The sequence below is a fragment of the Pseudorca crassidens genome, chromosome 1, assembly GCF_039906515.1.
Source record: "Pseudorca crassidens isolate mPseCra1 chromosome 1, mPseCra1.hap1, whole genome shotgun sequence".
Lineage (NCBI taxonomy): Eukaryota > Metazoa > Chordata > Mammalia > Artiodactyla > Delphinidae > Pseudorca > Pseudorca crassidens.
In genome coordinates, this window is record NC_090296.1 from 188,467,453 (window position 1) to 188,487,716 (window position 20,264).

Consider the following 20,264-nt stretch of genomic DNA (forward strand, 5'->3'; position numbering starts at 1 on the left):
GGTTACATGACTAATATGTTTGTCAATACTCAGAATTGTATGCTAAATTGGGTGAATTTTATTGTATGTAAATTATGCCTCAGCATACCTTACTTTAAAAAAAAACTAAAGTGTATATCACAAAGAATCCTGTATTCTCAACTTTACTAGTTAGGGAAAATAACTATGTCAAAGAAATATTGATACCAGAAAGTGGTATTTGAACTTCTTAGTGCAAACTCTATGATCGCATTAGTTCTTTTGTCAATTTTTATTTTATTTCCTGCACATTTCTTTTTTTTAAAATAAATTTATTTATTTATTTATTTAATTTATTTATTTATTTTTGGCTGCGTTGGGTCTTCGTTGCTGTACATGGGCTTTCTCTAGTTGCGGTGAGCAGGGGCTGCTCTTCGTTGCGGTGAGCAGGGGCTACTCTTTGTTGCAGTGCGCGGGCTTCTCATTGCAGTGCCTTCTCTTGTTGCAGAGCACAGGCTCTAGGCATGAGGGCTCAGTAGTTGTGGCTCGCAGGCTCTAGAGTGCAGGCTCAGTAGTTGTGGCGCACAGGCCCAGTTGCTCTGCAGCATGTGGGATCTTCCCGGACCACGGCTCGAACCCATGTCCTCTGGCATTGACAGGTGGACTCTCAACCACTGCGCCACCAGGGAAACCTCATCCTGCACATTTCTTTATGGCTCCTTTATTCTCCCTGTAAGATCCTAGCTGTTTACTCTTGAATTAACATAATAGTCAATCACAGAAGATGCAGCAAAGAGGTCACACTTTGGAGACATAGGAAAAGCCAGTCACCCTGCAATGAATTTTGGAAATTTAAAAACTGGTCCTAAAACTTGGTTCTTTTAAATAAGTGCTCTGCAATTTAAAGGACTCAATTTCTTTTCAATTTTTTTAAAATTAATTAATTAAGTTTTTTGGCTGTGTTGGGTCTTCGTTTCTGTGTGAGGGCTTTCTCCAGTTGTGGCAAGCGGGGGCCACTCTTCATCGTGGTGCGTGGGCCTCTCACTGTCGCGGCCTCTCCCGTTGTGGAGCACAGGCTCCAGACGCGCAGGCTCAGTAGTTGTGGCTCACGGGCTTAGTTGCCCCGTGGCATGTGGGATCTTCCCAGACCAGGGCTCGAACCCGTGTCCCCTGCATTGGCAGGCAGATTCTTAACCACTGTGCCACCAGGGAAACCCTCTTTTCAGTCAATTTTGAATAATTTTGTGAACTAATCTTGCTGGGCCATGGAGGAGGCAATGTGACCCTGTATTCTGCTGTCAGGACAGCACACTCTGCTTCTTATCCAGTTAAAAGGTGTTCCCTTTTCTGCAGAAGAAAATGCTGGTTTGGGAGTGCTAGGGCTGCACAGATTCCTGTAGAAGATGAAAGTTTTCTTTGAATGTAGAAAGACACCAGTTATAAAAGGAGTTGCATCTAAGTGTTCATTTGTGACTTCGTGTTTAGATTTTAAACACACTTACAAAAACAATATTACACATGATGGCTAGATCAACCAGCCAGCCCAGACCTCCTTTTGGGGGATCATGACATGTCATGATTAAATGTAAGACTGGACTCTAAAGTCAGGCTGTCCAAGTTGAGGTCTTAGCTCTGTCACTACTGTGTGATCTTTTCCAAGTTACCTTTTAGCAATTTTGTGCCTCACTTTCCCAATCCTTAGTATGGAGATGCTAATAATTCCTATTTCACAGAGTGGTGAGATACACAGATAATGCATGTAAATGGATTAGAAATGTGCTAGCTTAAAAAATGTGCCCAACACAGCTGTTATTATCTAATCTATAATGTATCAGAAGTGTTAAGGCATCCAATAAAATCTAATCACTGTGTTAGAAAAAAGTTTGAGAGAAAATGTGTTCAGTGTTTTAGATGAGGGTGTCAGGAATACACTTCCTCTCACCTTTGTTTTCTACCTCCATTTAGGTCAGTAGAGTCAGGGAAATGCCAGGCTCTTAGTTTGCAGGCACTGAGGTGTCAGAGGAGGCCCCATAGTTCAGGGTAAGGGCAAGGAGACCATGGACCAGAGCCCTGGGGGGAGAGACAGAGCTGACAGCAAACGCTAATGGATCAGACATTAGGGGATCACGGGGTCAAAGCTTTGTTGGGACCATTTACCTAGTTATCTCCCCTCTCATGTTCCACTGCTAATGTCAGTGTTTGTCTCTTCTGAGAATGCACAGCCTGTTTGAAAGTTTACTGTGGGACTTCATGTTACCTAACTTCAGAGAAACCTGGATGTGAAAAATTCCCCTACCATGCCCCTCCCTCTTGTTTGTCTCTACTCTTGGGAGGTGTGGAGGGAGGAAGAGCTAGGGAACATGACACTTAAAACAGTTTTCGAAAATAGTATTTGTAACCCTTACTTCAGCACACTCTGAAGTTTTACCAGAAGGGAGGTATGTTTTTAAATTAATGCGCATATGAAACAGTATATAGCCATGGATTGAGGTCACATTGCACTATTAATTAAACTATCAGGAATCAAGAATGCCTTTAAGCCCTAGATCTTAAAATTTGAGACTGATTTATAGAATCATAATTCTTTTCCTTAAATTTAAAAGCCAAGCCCAGTGCTTCTCCAGATTCTCTTCTAAAAATTAATTCAAATGGAAACTGTGTTCCAGTAATTAATTGTACACTAGTACAAGTTTATATCTTCATTTCATTTATGAAACCATAAAGATGATGTGAATAATTGTTCGAAACAAAAAATTAGAAGTTTTGTAAAACGTTTTGAGAAAACCTTTTATAGCAAGTACTTAAAATGGCATATCATTTTATTATCTATCTTGAAATATTCTTTTATAGCTGTGCAACGGAGGATCAGTGACAGATCTTGTGAAAGGATTTCTGAAGAAGGGCAAAAGAATGAGTGAGCCCATAATTGCCTATATTTTACGTGAAGCGCTGTTGGTAAGGCGGTTTAAATTGTTCGCGCATTAATTAGGAGGCAGTTCCAGTTAAATAAAAAGTGAGGATCCTATTTTTAGCAAAACATCACTACATTAGTATTTATCGATGCAAGAGTAAGATGCAAAATGTGAAATGTTTAGCATAACTAATTCCTTTTTTCCATTAGAGATCTACCCTCCTTGTGTCAACAGAAACCTGAGTTTTGATCTCCTAGGTATATTTCTGAGATTATGGTAAAGGTAGATAATGTGTATTTTTACTAATAGTTAGGTTTTTATTTGCCATTGTTTATTTATTTATTCCTTTAAGAGCCATTATTTCAAATGAGTGTATGGAATGTTTTCTTATGTTGAGATCAGCACATTTTAAATAAACTATTTGCTAAGGGCTAAGGGGTATGCACTGGTGTTTTTGAATTTTTATATAGTCCAAAGTGGAAATGATATACTTTGATTTGACTAACTCAACGTGAAACATTTAAGAACCTTTGTTAATTTTAACGTGTGGTGTGTTTCCTATTGATTTTGTATAAATGCATCCATCTGAAAAATGTGTTTTTGCTGCTTTCTCTAAAAGTCACTATGTATTTATTTCCCACTTCTAGGGACTTCAGCATTTACATAACAACAAGACTATCCACCGTGATATAAAAGGAAATAACATCCTATTAACCATCGAAGGCGGAGTTAAACTCGTAGATTTTGGTAAGTTTTGTTTGAAATGCATGGATTTGGGCCGCAGAATGACTCGTATGATGTGATTTGATCATTTTCCGTCAGCCTTGCTTTGTAGGCATCGAAAGAGAAAAAACCAGTATCTCATTGAGGTAGGAAAGTTGCAGAGATTTTAAAAAATTTGGCAAATGAGAGATTCCCAGAAGAAAGAGTGTCTTCTTTCAAGTCAGCCATCGTGTGCCTGTAACGCTCCTGCAGCAGTATGTGTGGTTGATCCTCTGAAATAGACGGGCTCCACATAATCACACTGAGTCTAAATGGTAAAGCCCACGGCCCTTACTATTGATTGCTTTCCCGATGGGCAGGTGCCCAAACCCAGGATTTTGAGACATGAGGGGAAACCTTCAAATGTCTCTGGGAAAATGTTTTCCCTCCTAAGAGGGCAGCACAAGTAAAGATGGTCTCTTTCTTACTTGGGACCTTCCATGTCTTATTGTGTTGCTCGCAGCCACCTTGTTCTATCCTGAGGTGTTCCATCCCAAGTGGAAAGGCAGCCCTGCGAGACGGGAAGAAGGAGGGTCCTTGGTGACATAGTCCAGCCACTACATCAACTGACTTTGAAACCTCCCCTATCTCTGGACCTTCTGTCATGTGAGATAATAATACATTTCCGTATTGACTGAGCCAATTCGGAGTGTCTGTGTCAGAGCCAGAGGCACTGTAGCTGATACCTCGGCTCCTCCTTTTCCAGTTGTGACAGTGATATCTCCCCCGTCTCACTGGATCCCCACTAACACACGACACCCGTGAGAGCGGGTAGCATTATTCTAGGACATCTCAGTATCCTTGTTGTTCTCCCCTTCCCGCACTCAGGCTGGGTAAGGTGTCTCTCCTTGTGCTTCTGTACCCTGTATATTTCTCCATATCTGTGTTTATCACATAAGATTATGATGGTCTATTTGGTCTTCCTATGTAGATAAAGATACTTAGGCTCACGGATAGACAGGGTCATTAAGAGGCGGGACTATGTCATCTTCTATTTTGTAGACCTAATACTTTGGGAATAGTAGCTTAGTGAGTAATAGTTGAATGAATGAGTGACTCTTCCTTCATTTTGCATTTTGGAAAATGAAGCTTAGGGAAAGTAATCGACTCACTTTAGAAATTCATTGTTTTAATCCCAGTATGTAGCTCTTTAGTGATCTGTCTTCACCCAGGAATGAACTTCAGAGCATCTAGACAGGAACAGTTGAATAGCGTATCTTTCGAACGACCACGTGTTTTTTTCCCTCAGCTGAGCATTTGAAAACTACGGAGCAGCAGTGAGCTTGGCAATGAATTCCTGGTTAATAACTGGGATGCAGCTAGTGTGTGTTACTAGTTGAGTTCAGAGCTGTGTATTTGAACAATCTGCCCGGGTTAGGATGCTAATGAGAACTTGGGCCTGAAATTCTAAAAAACAACAAACACTCTTCACTGCTCCATGGACAGAGCCATGACTCTCTTCAGACAATAATTTTGGCTCCGGTCTTGACAGACCCAAATGGAGAACTTAATATTTAACTTGAGATCTCATAATTCTCTTGCTCTAAAAAATGGCTACAATATATACAGCCCAGATGAAAATTGTTAAAACAAATGTAGGTAAACGTCTTCTTCAGTCACACACAAAAAAGAACTTGATAAACCAGTAGCTCTGAGAAAGGCAACTTCCTGGGACACCCTCCAAAGTAATCCAGAGCAAAAATATACACCTAAGTAATAAATAAAGTGGCCTTTATTATGATATCTTTAGAAAGTAGTCATAATGTAGAAAGCCGACAAAACGGGAGCTTTGGTTTTATATTAATTAACTTAAAGACTTTACTGTCAGCAGCAATTAGAGAAGAGGGTCAGTTGCCTATTAAATGTGTCCCTGGTGTCTGATACTAAAATGCTATTATTTGCATATTAAAGGATGCTTATATTTCTGTTCTCCATGGTAAGAGGACATGGATTCGATTCACCTAGGATGGTTTAAGGTTTTCATATGAATTAAAACCCGAGGATGGAGGTTCGTACATAGTGGAGCTTCTCAAGGGCATAAGGAATACAGTGTACTGAGCCACCAGCTGCAGAGCCAAACTGAAGATCAGGGTCCTCAGTTTATGTTTAAATCAGATTTTCAGAGAATGCCACAGCTGGGAGTAAAGGGGTTTAGAATATATTTTTACTTGGATTTCTCTCCTCATAAAATGTGCAGTGGGCTCATTATTGGGTACTGGAGATCTGTACTCGGATGGCTGCCAGTCCTCTAAATGCTCAGATGGAACCCCACCATCTCACCCATTCCCGGGGATCTGCTTCATATCGAGAGTTTCTTGCCTTAGAAAAAAGTCCTCGGTATCTGTTTTGTGGCTCAAGCTAGAAATCTTAGCTTATCCTTGAGCTTTCCTCTGTCTTCACCGCCCACATCTACCATGCGTCACAAGGCTGTGTCTCTGTTATAAATTCCCAGGCTCCATCTTTATCTCTCTGCCCCGGTCCTCACCATCATCTCTGACCTGGGCTCCTGCGGCCACACTTTACTAACCCCGCTGCAGCCGGTCTCATTCCTCTCCTTCCAGACCGTTCCCCGCACCGCAGCTCTGGCTCAGCTGACCCTGCCACCCTCTCGCTCAATATCTTGTCCGTCGTTTGTCAGCCCTCCTTGGGGAGGGCTGTGCGCCTTGTGATCCTGTCTGCTGGCCCAGAGTAAAGCACTGCATGATTAACACCTTTTTTTTGCCCCTTGGCGCACAGCAGGGACCGCCTCTTCCTATTACCTGTGAGCCAGGTCAACTTCTTTCAGCCTCTTAAATGTACCACCGTCTTTCTCAATCAGGGCTCTTAACACATGTGTCGGAGGAAGTTCTTCGAAATTGGTAAACATGCTCTTCTCTTGCTTATCCAAGAATGTGACCTTCACCCCAGTCTGCCAGAAGCATCTCTCTGTTTGGGGTGGGGGGGGGTTAAGATTTGTTACAGAAGGAATGCAAGAAAATGACTGAGGTAATATTAAAAAATAGGAATGTGTAGCAAGACCCGGGTTATCTCTTGAGAAAGATCTGTCTAAATTGCTTTATCTTCTCTTTAGCTTATGGAGAGGGAAATTCCAGGGATCCATCGTAGGGTTTTGCATAAGAGAGAACAGAAAGAAGAGGGACACCCTTTCCAGTTCTCGGGTAATTGTGGAAAGGTGAAACAGAGAAAGAGGCGGGACAGTGAGATGAGCTTTTAAAAAGTGAAGGTGACAACGAGGGTGGAAAGGAACTCTTACCCTCACTCTTCCCACCACCATCATTCTGAGTCCCAGACAAAGTCCCTGCAGAGTCTGCGCCAGTCCAGACTGGTGTGATCACATCGTCCTGACACAGAGGTGTAGAGTGATTAGGTACAGGAAGCACTCAAGCTGAGCTTCTCCAGACCCCTTACCCTCTGCTCCTGTTAACCCCCCAATAACTGAAAATCTGTCTGGGGAGTTTCTAGAGGGGGCTGCTCAGGATGGGCGACGAGGGGCAGAGCCCAGATCACCTGAGCCAGGTCTGAATAGGAGTCACAGCCAGACCTCAGAGCATTGTCAGCCCCAGCTGAAGCCACCCTGAGCCTTCGTCTGCCAGGAGGCTCTACACAGGTAGCCCTGCCTGCATGAGAAGAGGCCACAGGCTCACTGGATGCAGACCCCATCAGGAGGGCCAGGGGGCCCCTAGCAGGCAGGCAGACAAAGGAACATGGCCCCAGAGACCAGAGACCGACCACACCCGAGGACCCTCCCTCTTCTCCCCACCACAAGGTCTTATAAGCCATCCCTCATCCTGTACAGACAGTACCATCTTCAGGAGAGAAGAAGGAGGGGCTCCATCTGAGAGATGGAGCAAGCACTTTCATTCAAGAGAGACTGAACTCTTTCTAAAAGGACTTATGGTTTAGATCTGACTAAGCTTTACTTCTCCCAGCCAGTGGGTAGGGACATAGGAGAGCCCATGATAGTTAGAGGCAAAATGAAGAAATCACAATGACAGTTCTCTTTATGTGTCTAAGATTTATGTCATTGAATTTTGTGACCGGTTACAAACATGATGCTTTCCCTGCATGGAAACCTCCCCTCACCCCTGCACCCAGCTAACTTCTGTCTGCCTGGCTGAGAACTTCCCCAACACCCTATCCTTTCTTTTTTAAAAAATTTGTATTTTATATTGGAGTACAGTTGATTAACAATGTTGTGTTAGTTTTAGGTGTACAGCAAAGTGATTCAGTTATACATATACATACATCTATTCTTTTTCAGATTCTTTTCCCATTTAGGTTATTACAGAATATTGAGCAGAGTTCCTTATACTGTACAGTAGGTCATTGTTGATTATTTATTTTAAATATAACAGTGTGTGCATGTCAGTCCCAAACTCCCTAACTATCCTCCCCCTACCCTTCCCCCTGGTAACCATAAGTTTGTTCTCTAAGTCTGTGAGTCTGTTTCTGTTTTGTAAACAAGTTCATTTGTATCATGTTTTTTTAGATTCCGCATATAAACGATATCATATGATATTTGTCTTTGTCTGTCTGACTTACTTCACTTAGTATGATCATCTCCAGGTCCATCCATGTTGCTGCAAATGACATTATTTCATTCTTTTTAATGGCTGAGTAATATTCCATTGTATATATGCACTCTGTCTTTTCTTTAGCCAAACAGTTATCACACTTGATTGTAATCATGTGTTTAATCTGACTACCTTCGCTGCTAAGCTGTGAGCTTTGTGATGGCTCGGTCTCTGTCTGGCCTGTCACTCTGTCCCTGGAACCAAGCATGGCACTGGCACATCGGAAGTGCTCAATAAATACTCTCGAATGAGTGAGTGAATGGGAGGCAGGATTTTCCATGTAATTGTGTGACCTTGAGAAGGTCACTTAAAATCTCCAGGGACATCAAGTATGAAAAACAGTCTCTACCTCATACGGTTGATCACTGTGGAGAGTAAATGGGATGATACAGGTGAGCTACGTAGTATAATTATTGACACTTTATAATTTTAAAAATCTGAGCTATTATCATGAAGTAATACTGTCACCTCGCCCCAGCTCAGTGTTGTATAAATAGTAGGTACTTGATAAATAGTAAATAAATACTTCATTTAAATATTGATAGTTGCTAAATATTGAAAATCTGAGTTCCCCAAATAGGTGCTGCTTTCTGTTTAAAAAAATAATAGCCCTTTGCTAGAGTCAACTAATATTAACTTTAAATATCAAGCTATTTAATTACAGTAAAAGTAAGATTCAGTTTGCTAATGCTAGTTATGAGTAGAGCCTTTAAGAAGACCTTTTGTTTTCTTGTTAAGTGGGCTAGGCTTTTACAGAAAACCACCAGCCACCTCAGAGAATAAAAAGACAAGTGAGCTTGCAGGTATTATAAATGAAATACATTAGCAGTCACTGGTGTATGATCAATCAATAAATAACACAACCTCCCAGGAGATAAACCCCTTTAGGCAAGTCAACTAACGTCTGAAAAAGCAGTCCGCATTTGGAATAGAAAATGAAAGAGAGACTAAATTTAAAGGGCAGTACTCCGTTCTCATTTCTACAGATTTCTCTCTGGGGATCTTCATTTCTAATAGAATAGTTAACATTTCAATACCAAAGTACAGAATGTACTTCTTGTGACTTATTTAGACATCGTTCTTATGACAGACTATTTTATGGCTTTCAGTCTCTTATTACCCACATGCTCGATTTTAGACCAAATCCCCAATGAATAATGTAGGTCAAAGAGAAGTTGTGACTTATTTATTAATAACCCACTTTTGTAGCATCCAGTGAGGCAGGCACACCTGAACTTATAAACTATGAAGTTCCCTTCATTCCTTCCTTTCTTCCAGAATAATTCAAACAAAAGGCATTTGGTGGGCCCGAGAAAGCATGGGAATCGGGGTGCAGCTCAGCAAATGGTTTGGACCTGAAAGGGGTGAGGAAGGTGTCCACGCTGGGAGGGGAGGGGCAGTGGTGGCTCGGCTTGGGGCGTTGAGCCCCCGAGGAGGGGACAAAGAGCATTTGTCTAGGGGGATGGTGGTGACCCCAGTCAGGTTGTCAGAGCCTGAGCTGGATAAGTGTGTCTGCATAGGGGTCAAAATGGAGACAAGAGGTTGGTTACATAAAGGGGGCTTGATACCATCTGGAAATATCCTGAGGACAATGGGAGCCAGGTTTCTTACTGTTAGAGATGAGAATTACAAATGTGGAAGGGAGAAAACTGAACCCCATGATGTTGGAGTGGAATTGGAGGTGTCAGTGTGAACTCATGCTTTTCAATATGTAGAGAGGCATATGAAAAGAAATGTAATGTGATACGTGTGTGTGTGTGTGTGTGTGTGTGTGTGTGTGTGTGTGTATACAGGTTGTCTGGCTATGTCTACTAAGAGAACTTGCAAGCTTGATGCCCCAAGAGCAAGCACATCAAACACCTAGCTCTCAGTTTTTAAATATAATTCTCCACTAATAGTAAGCAGGCATTCTTGGAGAAAAGCTGATTTTTAAGGCTGTACAAGATAAGCCTGGAACTTAATGTGCCAAAAAGTGAGGAACTGCCCAAAGAATGATGGAGACAATGTCAAAAGGACACAGAAGCCAAATTGAAGTGATTCTCACTGACCAAATCTGGGACAGTTTGAGCATCAAAATAATGATAATAATGATGGTAACAATGATGTCCATTGAATAAAGTAGAAATCCATTAATTCATACGTTCGTACTTACACACACAAATAGATGAATGGGAAAAAAGCTAAACCTTTTCTTTATAGAAGAATGCCAACTAATGAATATAGAAGGAATAATGAAAGTTTAAAAACTATCTTTTGGCAACCATCATAGTAATAATTAATTCATCCAAAAACTTCAATGGATGCTGAACTAGTGGGTTAAGTTTTGATTAAAAATAGGATATTTAGATAGTCTCAAAAAGCTCTGCATAAAATACTTAATTACAAAAGAGAAGGAGAAACTTTATAGGCGAGAAGCCTGGCAGACACAGACTTAAGTAAGCAAAGTGAATACAACTACTGATGTGACAACTGGAAATCACATACCACCTGATAGGATACAAGGAGAAGACTTCCCTTCCATGATATTCTTGCCAAAAATATAATCTTGAGGGAATATCTGACAAATCCAAGTTCAGGAACATTCTACAAAATAACTAGCCTGAAACTCTAAAAAAAATATCAAGGTCATGAAGTTCAAGGAAATATTAAGGAACTCCTCCAGATTGAAGGAGACCAAAGAGACATGACAACTAAACACACCATGTGGTCCTGGATTGGATCCTTTCATTGTTAAGTATATTTGGGACAATTGATGACTTTTTTTTTTAACAAATATTTCTTTATTTTTAAAATTTTATTTTATTTTATTTAAAAAACTTATTTGTTTATTTTAGGCTCTGTTGGGTCTTCGTTGCTGCACACGGGCTTTCTGTAGTTGTGGCGAGCGGGGTCTACTCTTTGTTATGGTGCGCAGGTTTCTCATTGTGGTGGCTTCTCTTGTTGCAGAGCACGGGCTTCAGGCGCGCGTGCTTCAGTAGTTGCGGCACGCAGGCTCAGTAGTTGTGGCTCGCAGGCTCTAGAGCGCAGGCTCAGTAGTTGCGACGCACGTGCTTAGTTGCTCTGTGGCATGTGGGATCTTCCTGGACCAGAGCTTGAACCCGTGTCCCCTGTATTGGCAGGCAGATTCTTAACCACTGCACCACCAGGGAAGCCCGTCCTGTTGCCTTTTAAAGTAATTTAAGTCAGTCATTCTTGAGAGAATTTTGCATTTTTCTACCTTCTTAGCTAATTTTCTTGTGGGAATTTATGTTAAGTAAAAGTGCCATTTGTCCTCAGGAAACTCATTTTTCTCTCCAGCTAAAGTTTACTAACCTGAAAATGAGCACGTTAGATGTTACGACCATTAAGTTGCCTTCTAGTTCTGAAGTAGTTGGTTGTGTTGGGAAAATGATCTTCAGAGTTAACAGTCATTGCAGAAGCATTCAACAGACATTCGGTCAAGACCTTCCTCTGTTACTCTTTCATAGGTGTGTGTCCTGTTTTTAATGTGATAATTATCCAGTATTCTCAGACTCAAGGGTTTCTTATTCTACCTACTTGCATTTTTCCTTTTTCACTTATTTTGAGACTTTTTGTTTTTCCTTCTTCACATTCTGGGCTGAATTTTTCTTGTTTCCATTCAGTTTACAGGAGCCAGGTGTAAAACAGTCTTTCTGCAGGATCCCAAAGGACTCTAAATATGTGAGACCCCATTAGCATTGTAATTCATTATCCCAGATATCATTGATGTGCAGAAATATCCATAACTTATTATGAAATAGTCATAATAGTTATTATTTTAGTATCATCCTTTAAAATTATCTTTATACATTTCATAATGTGTATATTACTATACTAGGAAATATGTAGAAAATAGTCTGTATCTATATCGAGTATGCTTGCTCAGAAGTTTCTTCTTGTTTGGAATGTGTGATCAAGAAGTTTGGAGGCCAAACTTTTGCTTTAAAAAATTCTTAATTCGTATTAATATAAAACCTAATAACTCTTAGACTTTGTAAAATCATTATTATTGACCATTACCCTTGTTAGTTTGCTCCTTTATATGTAAAATCATTAGGTTCTTGTATCAGAGTTCCTTGATTGTAAGCAACAGAAACTTAACTCTGACCAACTTAGGCAATGCTGTTGAAAATGGCACTGAGTGGCCTACAAAGCCAAGGGAGAAGCTGGGCAATCCAGCCTCCTAGGAAGGGGCTCTGGCATCCCTGGACCTCCAGAGCAGCATCACCTGGGCTAATCCTTAGATCCTCAACACTGGATGACTCACCCTAGTCGCTGTAGTCTAGTCACCCTAGTGTCTCCAGCTCAAGATTCACATTTCCAAGAAGTCTGAATGGTCTATCTTGGGTCCTGTGCCACACCCTAAGACACTCTTCTTATCCTCCTTCCCAATATATTTCCTGTGGAGTATGGAGGGATGGTCCTTTCCTGACATCCATATCTATAATTTCAGATGCCAGGGCATGACTGCTTGCTGAAAAATGCCAATTCTAGTGATATCATATTTTCTTTATCTTCAGAAAGAAGAAAAATGTATCAAATGATTAGTCTAAAGTGTCACTTTCTTACCAAAAACTTTCGATATTTTACTCAGTTGTGGTTTTTTCTACCCCCTTTACATTTTGCTTAAATGATGTTTGAATTCTTAAACTACCTTTATGAAATTGAAACAAAAATGTTCACCGAGGGTCAAATATAATTTTCAATTTTTTCATAAATAATTATAAGCCCTTAGAATAAATTTTAGTAGATTTATAATCAATTTTAAGTTAAATTTGTTTTAAAATCTATTTACTTTTCCTACTTATATAAATAAATTACTGTACTCTGATACTATAAAAGTTAAGCTTAATCATTCCTCCCTTTAATTCATAGGAAAAGACAAGATAAAATGTTTAGATTTATACTTAATTTTTCTGAAAGGTGAAATACCTGGAGTAGAGATAGAGGTAGAGGATGCGTTTGGGAGAAATGTGCGTTAAATGTTTACTCCCTTTCTTCAGATCATGTGTTAGAAAATATTCAAGGGAGAACCTTCAATCACAGATTAGATAATTTCCTTTGAATTTCAAAACTGATTTCATGAGGATATTTTTTTCTGTCAAATGATAAGCTTTTTTAAAGGCAAAATGTGAAGCCCGTAGATGAAGATTCCACTTAGGACAAGATTAATACATTAGTGGAGGAGCTCCTTGAGGGACGAAATTAATATGGAACCAAAACATACTGCCTAGCCCTCTGCTCAAGTATGTTTCCACCAGTGAGATGCCCTTTTGGCTGAATATGGCCTTTGAATTTCATGACAAAGTATCATCTTGGAGGAATCATCTTGAGGGAATCAAATATATCCAATTTTAAACCTCAATTAGTGCCTTTGTTCTACTTGGCCGATAAGGTAAACAGCTAGAGCCTAAAACAAATGTGACGCCGGGAGGTACTCTTCAAAACAGGGACATCAGGGCGTTCAAGTCCACGACTTGGGGATAACCCATCAAGTCCAGAGCAGGTCAAGGGAAGCAGCACCGTGCAGCCAGAGGAGCAGAGTAGGAAATGGGAGGAGGGAGACTGTGCTCTGGATTGTCCTGAGTCCCTTATGATTGTATCTGACCAGGTGGAATTAATGAGATGGCATGATTGAAATATTTGGTTATGCCTTTTCATTGTAATCCTTCTGTGTATAACTCTCTAAAGGAAAAGAACTGATTCTGTTGGTGGTGTTGGTTTACATAGATGTAGTTAATTTGAAATTTCCGGGCAGGTGTGATTTGTCCCAAGTTGACTGATGGAAAATAATTTTATTCACATTCACAAGTCACCTACTATGTGCATACCACGATATAAAACATTCTCAAATTCACCAGAATTTAGTAGTGCAGAGAGGGAGGTGGGAGTGGAGAGAGCCTACCATTCAAATCATCACTACGTGCCAAAATATGCAATACAGGCAAGTAGTTTAAAATCTAGAAGGTCGGGCTTCCCTGGTGGCGCAGTGGTTGAGAGTCCGCCTGCCAATGCAGGGGACGTGGGTTCGTGCCCCGGTCCGGGAAGATCCCACATGCCGCAGAGCGGCTGGGCCCGTGAGCCGTGGCCGCTGAGCCTGCGCGTCCAGAGCCTGTACTCCGCAACGGGAGAGGCCCCAGCAGTGAGAGGTCAGCGTACCACAAAATAAATAAATAAATAAATAAATATCTAGAAGGTCAAAAGATACAGAGGTTAGTATGACGAGGAGCAGATTAAGTCAGCAAGGGGGCGCTAGAACTGGGAATGGGGCTTTAAGCCTGGGTATGTCTGGATATGAGAAGTAGAAAATAGGAGGACCATTGTGTATCTTGGCTATGTAGACACCCTGACTTAGGATACTTTAAGATGAAGTTCAAGTCCAATGGCTTGAACTTCAGTCTGTTTTATATATAGTAGTTGGTATCTGCTAATCCCAATCCCATTTTACAGATCTTTAAATTAACTAAGAGTGGGGTAAAGTTTGTGTTTGATCAGAGCTCACAATATGTGGAATCCAAAGAACTAGGGTTTGAGTCCTGATTCTATCCAAACTGTAAGGGAACAGAATTTTAGTATTAGTTTGTAAGCAAATTTGTTGCAGTTGGAATCTCCTTACCTGAGTAATGAATGCAAGAAGTAAGTCTCGTCTCTTCCTTCCAGGCGTGTCTGCACAGCTCACCAGCACCTGGCACCGTCGGAATACATCCGTAGGAACGCCCTTTTGGATGGCTCCTGAGGTCGGTTAGAGTTTTGAGGGATGCAAATGTAACATTTGATCCTTTCTGAGTTTCCTTTCTATGCATACTCTAGCTCCATATGTGTTTTTGGAATATACTAGAAGAAAATGTCAGTTGTGTTGTTTTTATGTGACATAGTTTCATGTGTGACGAGGGACATGGGAGATAATAGATGGCCTGTGAGCAAATATGTGAATAAATGAGGGATTGAATGAATGAGTCACAAGAGGTAAAGAGAAACTACAGTTGAACAACACAGGTTTGAACTGCGGGTTTGCTTATATGCAAATTTTTCAATAAATATAGTAGCTGTATTTTCATTTTACAGATTGTTTTCCTTTTTTATTGAAGTATAGTTGATTTACAGCGTTGTGTTAGTTTCTGCTGTACAGCAAAGTGATTTAGTTATACATGTATATGTTCTTTTTCCTATTCTTTTTCATTTTAGGTTATTACAAGATATTAAATATAGTGCCCTGTGCTATACAGTAGGACCTTGTTGTTTATCTGTTTTTATATAGTAGTTGGTATCTGCTAATCTCAATCCCATTTTACAGATCTTTAAATTAACTAAGTGTGGGGAAAAGTTTGTGTTTGATCAGAGCTCACAATATGTGGAATCAAAAGAACTAGGGTTTGAGTCCTGATTCTATCCAAACTGTGTCAGCTTCCTGACCTTGGGTGAGTCATTTATCAGTTCCTCTGTTTTTGAGGCAGAGATAACAGTACATGGATTTTCGACTGCTTGGGGGGAGGGGAGGGGTTGGAACCCCTAACCCTGTATTGCTCAAGGGTCAGCTGTACTTGCAGCCTTAATTTTTCATTAAATATACTTTTAATTGCTTAGCATGCATCTCTCTTAATGATGTTTAGATTTTGTTTTTAACTTGGATAGAAATATAAAAATGCCTGTCTTTGTTTAAGATCAGAGTCAGGCCTATTAGCCTGTGTTGATAGTAGCTTCCCATGTTGAGTCACTCTGCTTAGGGCCACATTGCACTTCAGGAGATTCTTTTCACCATCATCTTTGGGAAGTTGTAGAGAAACTGCTAAAATAGTGGAGGAAAAATGTTTTCTAGAGTCACATCTTTTCTCCACAGTCACTGTTAATGCCTTTAATCCTTTTAATTATGTTCATCAGTAGAGAACATATGTTTGAAAGCTTTCTGTGCAACCTTTGGGAAAAGCTCTGCTATTTACCTACAACTCTAGCGAGTGAAGGGAGGAGAAGTAATTCAAATACTACATTAATATTGCAAAATCGTAGAATTAAATTTGCTTGAGGATTAAATCGTGGTGTACTGTTCCTACTTTAATACTAATTCAATTACTACTCGCAAAAAAAAAGTTAAAATGTAAGCGTAATGTAAAATATGGAGAAAGGATAAGTTAGCTTAAGAAACTTTAAAAAATTCCAATGGATTCAAAAATTTTTTGAACAGGGAGAACATCTTAGAATAAAAGTAGAAAGTATAGTTATATAAGCAAAAACAAAATTGAATAAGAGTATCTCAAATAAAAATGCTAAAAAAAATTGAGTAAGAGAATCTCAAGTGAGAGTTTCTTCAGTTTGTTCTGATATATCACTGTTGTTTTAAAAGCTTATGAAAAATTTTCAAAGTGAAAAATTAATAAAATTTAGCTATAATACCAAGCTTTGCATCTTACCCACATATATGATTAATTACTATAAAAATACTATAATATATAAAACTAAATGTTTAATATTAAATAATTAATCATCTAGCTTTATATTTTTCATATGTTAATTTATAGCAACAAAGCCAGTATTATATTTTAAGTATGCCATTTATTAAAAATAATTTTGATTAGTAGATCTTGGAACCAGTATATGAGGAAAAGGAAATATTTTGATCTATCTAAAATTGAATTACCAGAATAATAAATAACTTAATAATTAAAATTTATACTTCTTACTATGCAATTACTAGACAGGCATTTTACTGATAAGTCATTGTTTATTATTAATAAGCCTACTGTAGCACAAATAGGGTTTGAAAGTTGTTTCCTGCTCGGCAAACCACTGGATATTATCTAAAAGAGAAAGGTTCACTGTGGTCTTTTCAAACTGTCATATAAATATATGTTCAAGATTTTGTGCATATTATCTGCATCTCCCTGTAATAAGCATTTTCCAACTTTTGAATGATTGGCAATATTTCAATAAATTTCCACTTACCTAGAATTGTTGAAGAATGTCAAATTGCTATGAATTAGAAAACAATAAGGTAAACAAAATTGTTCAAATTGATTAGCAGTTGAAAAGTGAAATTCTTGATTTGACATTTTTTCAGTTAAATTCTAGATCAAAGGTAGCATTTGTTGGTTACGTAAAGCCATCCTTCCCAAACTAGAGTATGTGTGTTTCACAGTGAAGGGGACCGGAGAGACAGTAGCTGTGCTGGGTGACCATGTAACTTACTGTCCAAGCCAGGACACTTTGGAGACTGAAAGGGGATGGTATTTATAATGACTCTAGGGAAGCGAGCATAAACCTAGAACATCATGGGCAAATTGGGGCATAAATTCATCCTCTGTGCCAACACAGGGTTTTTTTTAATGTGTTAAGCTTGATGTTAAGTAGAGTCAGAAAGATGAACTACATTCCAGACAGGACCTTAGATTCCTTTCATTTTGCATATCATTTCATAGTACTGTAGTTAAATGATAAAACTCTAACCTGCCATCATCCCCAAATCATTTTTTGTCTTGTGAGTTGGCATTCACAAAATGTAAAACTTTTTAAAATATAAAAAATAGTTTTAAAAATGTAAAGTTGAATTTTCTTTTTGTTATCACTGATGTTACAATTATTATTTGCAGCCTGTCTGTATTTATACTTACACATTTAGAAATGTGAAGTAACTGTGTAATAATTCTTCTATGTTAACACTATTTCATGATACTGCAAAAAAGATTCCCCCCTTTTTATTCTTGTCTCTTAGTGACATCCTTTGATTAGTGGCATTTTTAAAAAGCTGGTTGTAGCTTTACTATTTAGTGTGCTCCCAGATAACTGCTGATAAAGCCTTACCAATGTTAATTTTTATCCAGTTTATTTTCCTCTTATTAATGGCATAAGCCTTTTTGCATTTCTCCACACTTGTCTCATTCCTGCCTTCTAGTTGTCAGAAAAGATTGAGACCATTTGACTAGACTGCTGTCAAGCTTATTGTCGCGGGCCTCTCACGTTGCAGAGCACAGGCTCCGGACGCGCAGGCTCAGCAGCCATGGCTCACGGGCCCAGCCGCTCCGTGGCATGTGGGATCTTCCTGGACCGGGGCACGAACCTGCGTCCCCTGCATTGGCAGGTGGACTCTCAACCACTGCACCACCAGGGAAGCCCCCTTCCTTCGCTTTTTATTTGTGAAAGATGTAATCTTTATCTTTGCTGAGATGAATGACTCTGTTCACTCATCAAATGTTTATCAAGTGACTATCATTGCACAGATGTTAGCTGTGTATTTGATTACATCCCTTCCCATGGGGGACACTGTTTCAGTCCCCTTTCTGTTTTGCATTTTCAAAAAGTTTTTTTCATAGGTTTCTCCTCATACTTGCAATCCTGCTAAGATATTCCCTGTTCTCAGAAGAAAACTACTGCTACTAATTATAATTTGAACTTTTACTCGCCTGTGTTACTGCCTTTGCTCGGAGCTCTCAAACCTCATCAGTTTGAACACTTACACATTGTTCTAAGCATTTTGCTACGTGCTTGTTAAAGTCACAAACTTCATTTTTCTTTCATTTTCTACTAGGTGATTGCATGTGAACAGCAGTTGGATACAACTTACGATGCCAGATGTGACACGTGGTCCCTGGGGATCACGGCCATCGAGCTTGGGGATGGAGATCCTCCACTGGCCGACCTCCATCCCATGAGAGCACTCTTCAAAATACCAAGGTCAGGGGGCTCTCACACTGGGTCTGTCTGTCTTCCTCTAGCCACTGAGTGCTCGTCAAGCTCCTCGTGGAAATACCCAGATATATTTCAGCAGGTTGGGAGCAGAGTGGCCTGGAATATCATGCTGCTGCTTCCGAGACACTCTTTTTGTTCCATAGTTTCATTTCCCTGGTCTAAGTCAAAGAGCTTTCTCTTGGTACTAAGTGTGTCTTTTTTTCTTTGGCAAGGATTTGCACTCAGAAAACGGCAGTTCCTGCCACGGTTGATCCATTCCCAGATTCATCAGGGAGGCTCCCTGGTCCACAGTCAGTGTAACAGTGATGTGCTTCATTTCACTCTATCAATCTAGTAATTTTTTTACTACTTGCTAATACTTCCCTTTGTTTAGAACTTTAAGATAATAGTATTAAGAAAGTTAGAAATAAAATTTATTGATAAAGTAATGATTTCAAATTTGTTAGTGTTTTGAATATATTAATATGAGACACTAAGAAGAATAATCTCTTTGGAGCCAGGAAGATGCTTTTCTATGGAGACCCCTCCCCTTCAATGTGTGTATTGACAGACTTTCCCCTGCTGATCTTATCACTAATTAAACACTGTTTTATATATGCTTTGGGTAGTTCCTAGATATTTCAGAAAACTGATGTGAAAAAAACTGCCTCTTTTTATTATGAATGTGTTGTCTTTTGAAGACTTTCTTAAGGATTTTGCTTGGTACCTTAATTTTAATGAAATGCACACAGAGAGGGCCTGTGGTGACAGGGGTCCAGGGCAGAGAAGGTAGTGTATGTTACAGTTTGTTACCACATTCTGCATTAAATAAATTGTGTGGTCCTAATGCCTATAGAACACTGAATAATATGTACAAAGCCCTGGTGGGGCGTGGTTCCGGTCCTAAAGAAATAATGCCAATATGACCTATTCATTTCCAAATAGATCTGTTTGGAATATTTCACATGTAGTTAAATTAGTATAGGACCAAAGCATTTGAATTTGTTTTTAACTTTACCTTGGAATTTTCTGTCCTGTCTATATGTTCTGAACTATAATACCTTAGAGATAGATCATCCTTTACATAACAATTTCAATGTATCTCTCAGGTCTTACTGTTTGTAAAATATATTGCTTACTTGGTAAGTGGGGAAGCAAGATTACAAAAAAGAGCAGAGGGACTTCCCTGGCGGCCCAGTGGTTAAGACTCACTCTGTGCTTCCACTGCAGGGGTCGCAGGTTCGATCCTTGGTTGGGGAACTAGGAACCCGCACGCGGCGCTGTGCAGCCAAAAAAAAAAAGGCAGAAAACCTGCTCTTTACCAAGTCAGACGTTTCATTAAATTTGAGGAAAACAAACAAAAAAAATCTGTATATCCTAATTCCTACTGTCATTCAATATG

The 20,264-nt window shown here is 39.6% G+C and overlaps 1 protein-coding gene across 2 annotated transcripts in view; it reads left to right on the forward strand.

Annotated features, from left to right (window-relative positions):
• Positions 1–20,264, forward strand: part of MYO3A (myosin IIIA) — a 172,006-nt gene that overhangs the window by 14,660 nt on the left and 137,082 nt on the right. For both annotated transcript variants that reach the window (XM_067704228.1, XM_067704146.1), the window contains exons 3-6: positions 2,809–2,913; positions 3,518–3,617; positions 14,867–14,943; positions 18,723–18,868. In XM_067704228.1, the coding sequence (XP_067560329.1) occupies positions 2,809–2,913; positions 3,518–3,617; positions 14,867–14,943; positions 18,723–18,868 (428 nt within the window). The remainder of the gene's footprint in view (positions 1–2,808; positions 2,914–3,517; positions 3,618–14,866; positions 14,944–18,722; positions 18,869–20,264) is intronic.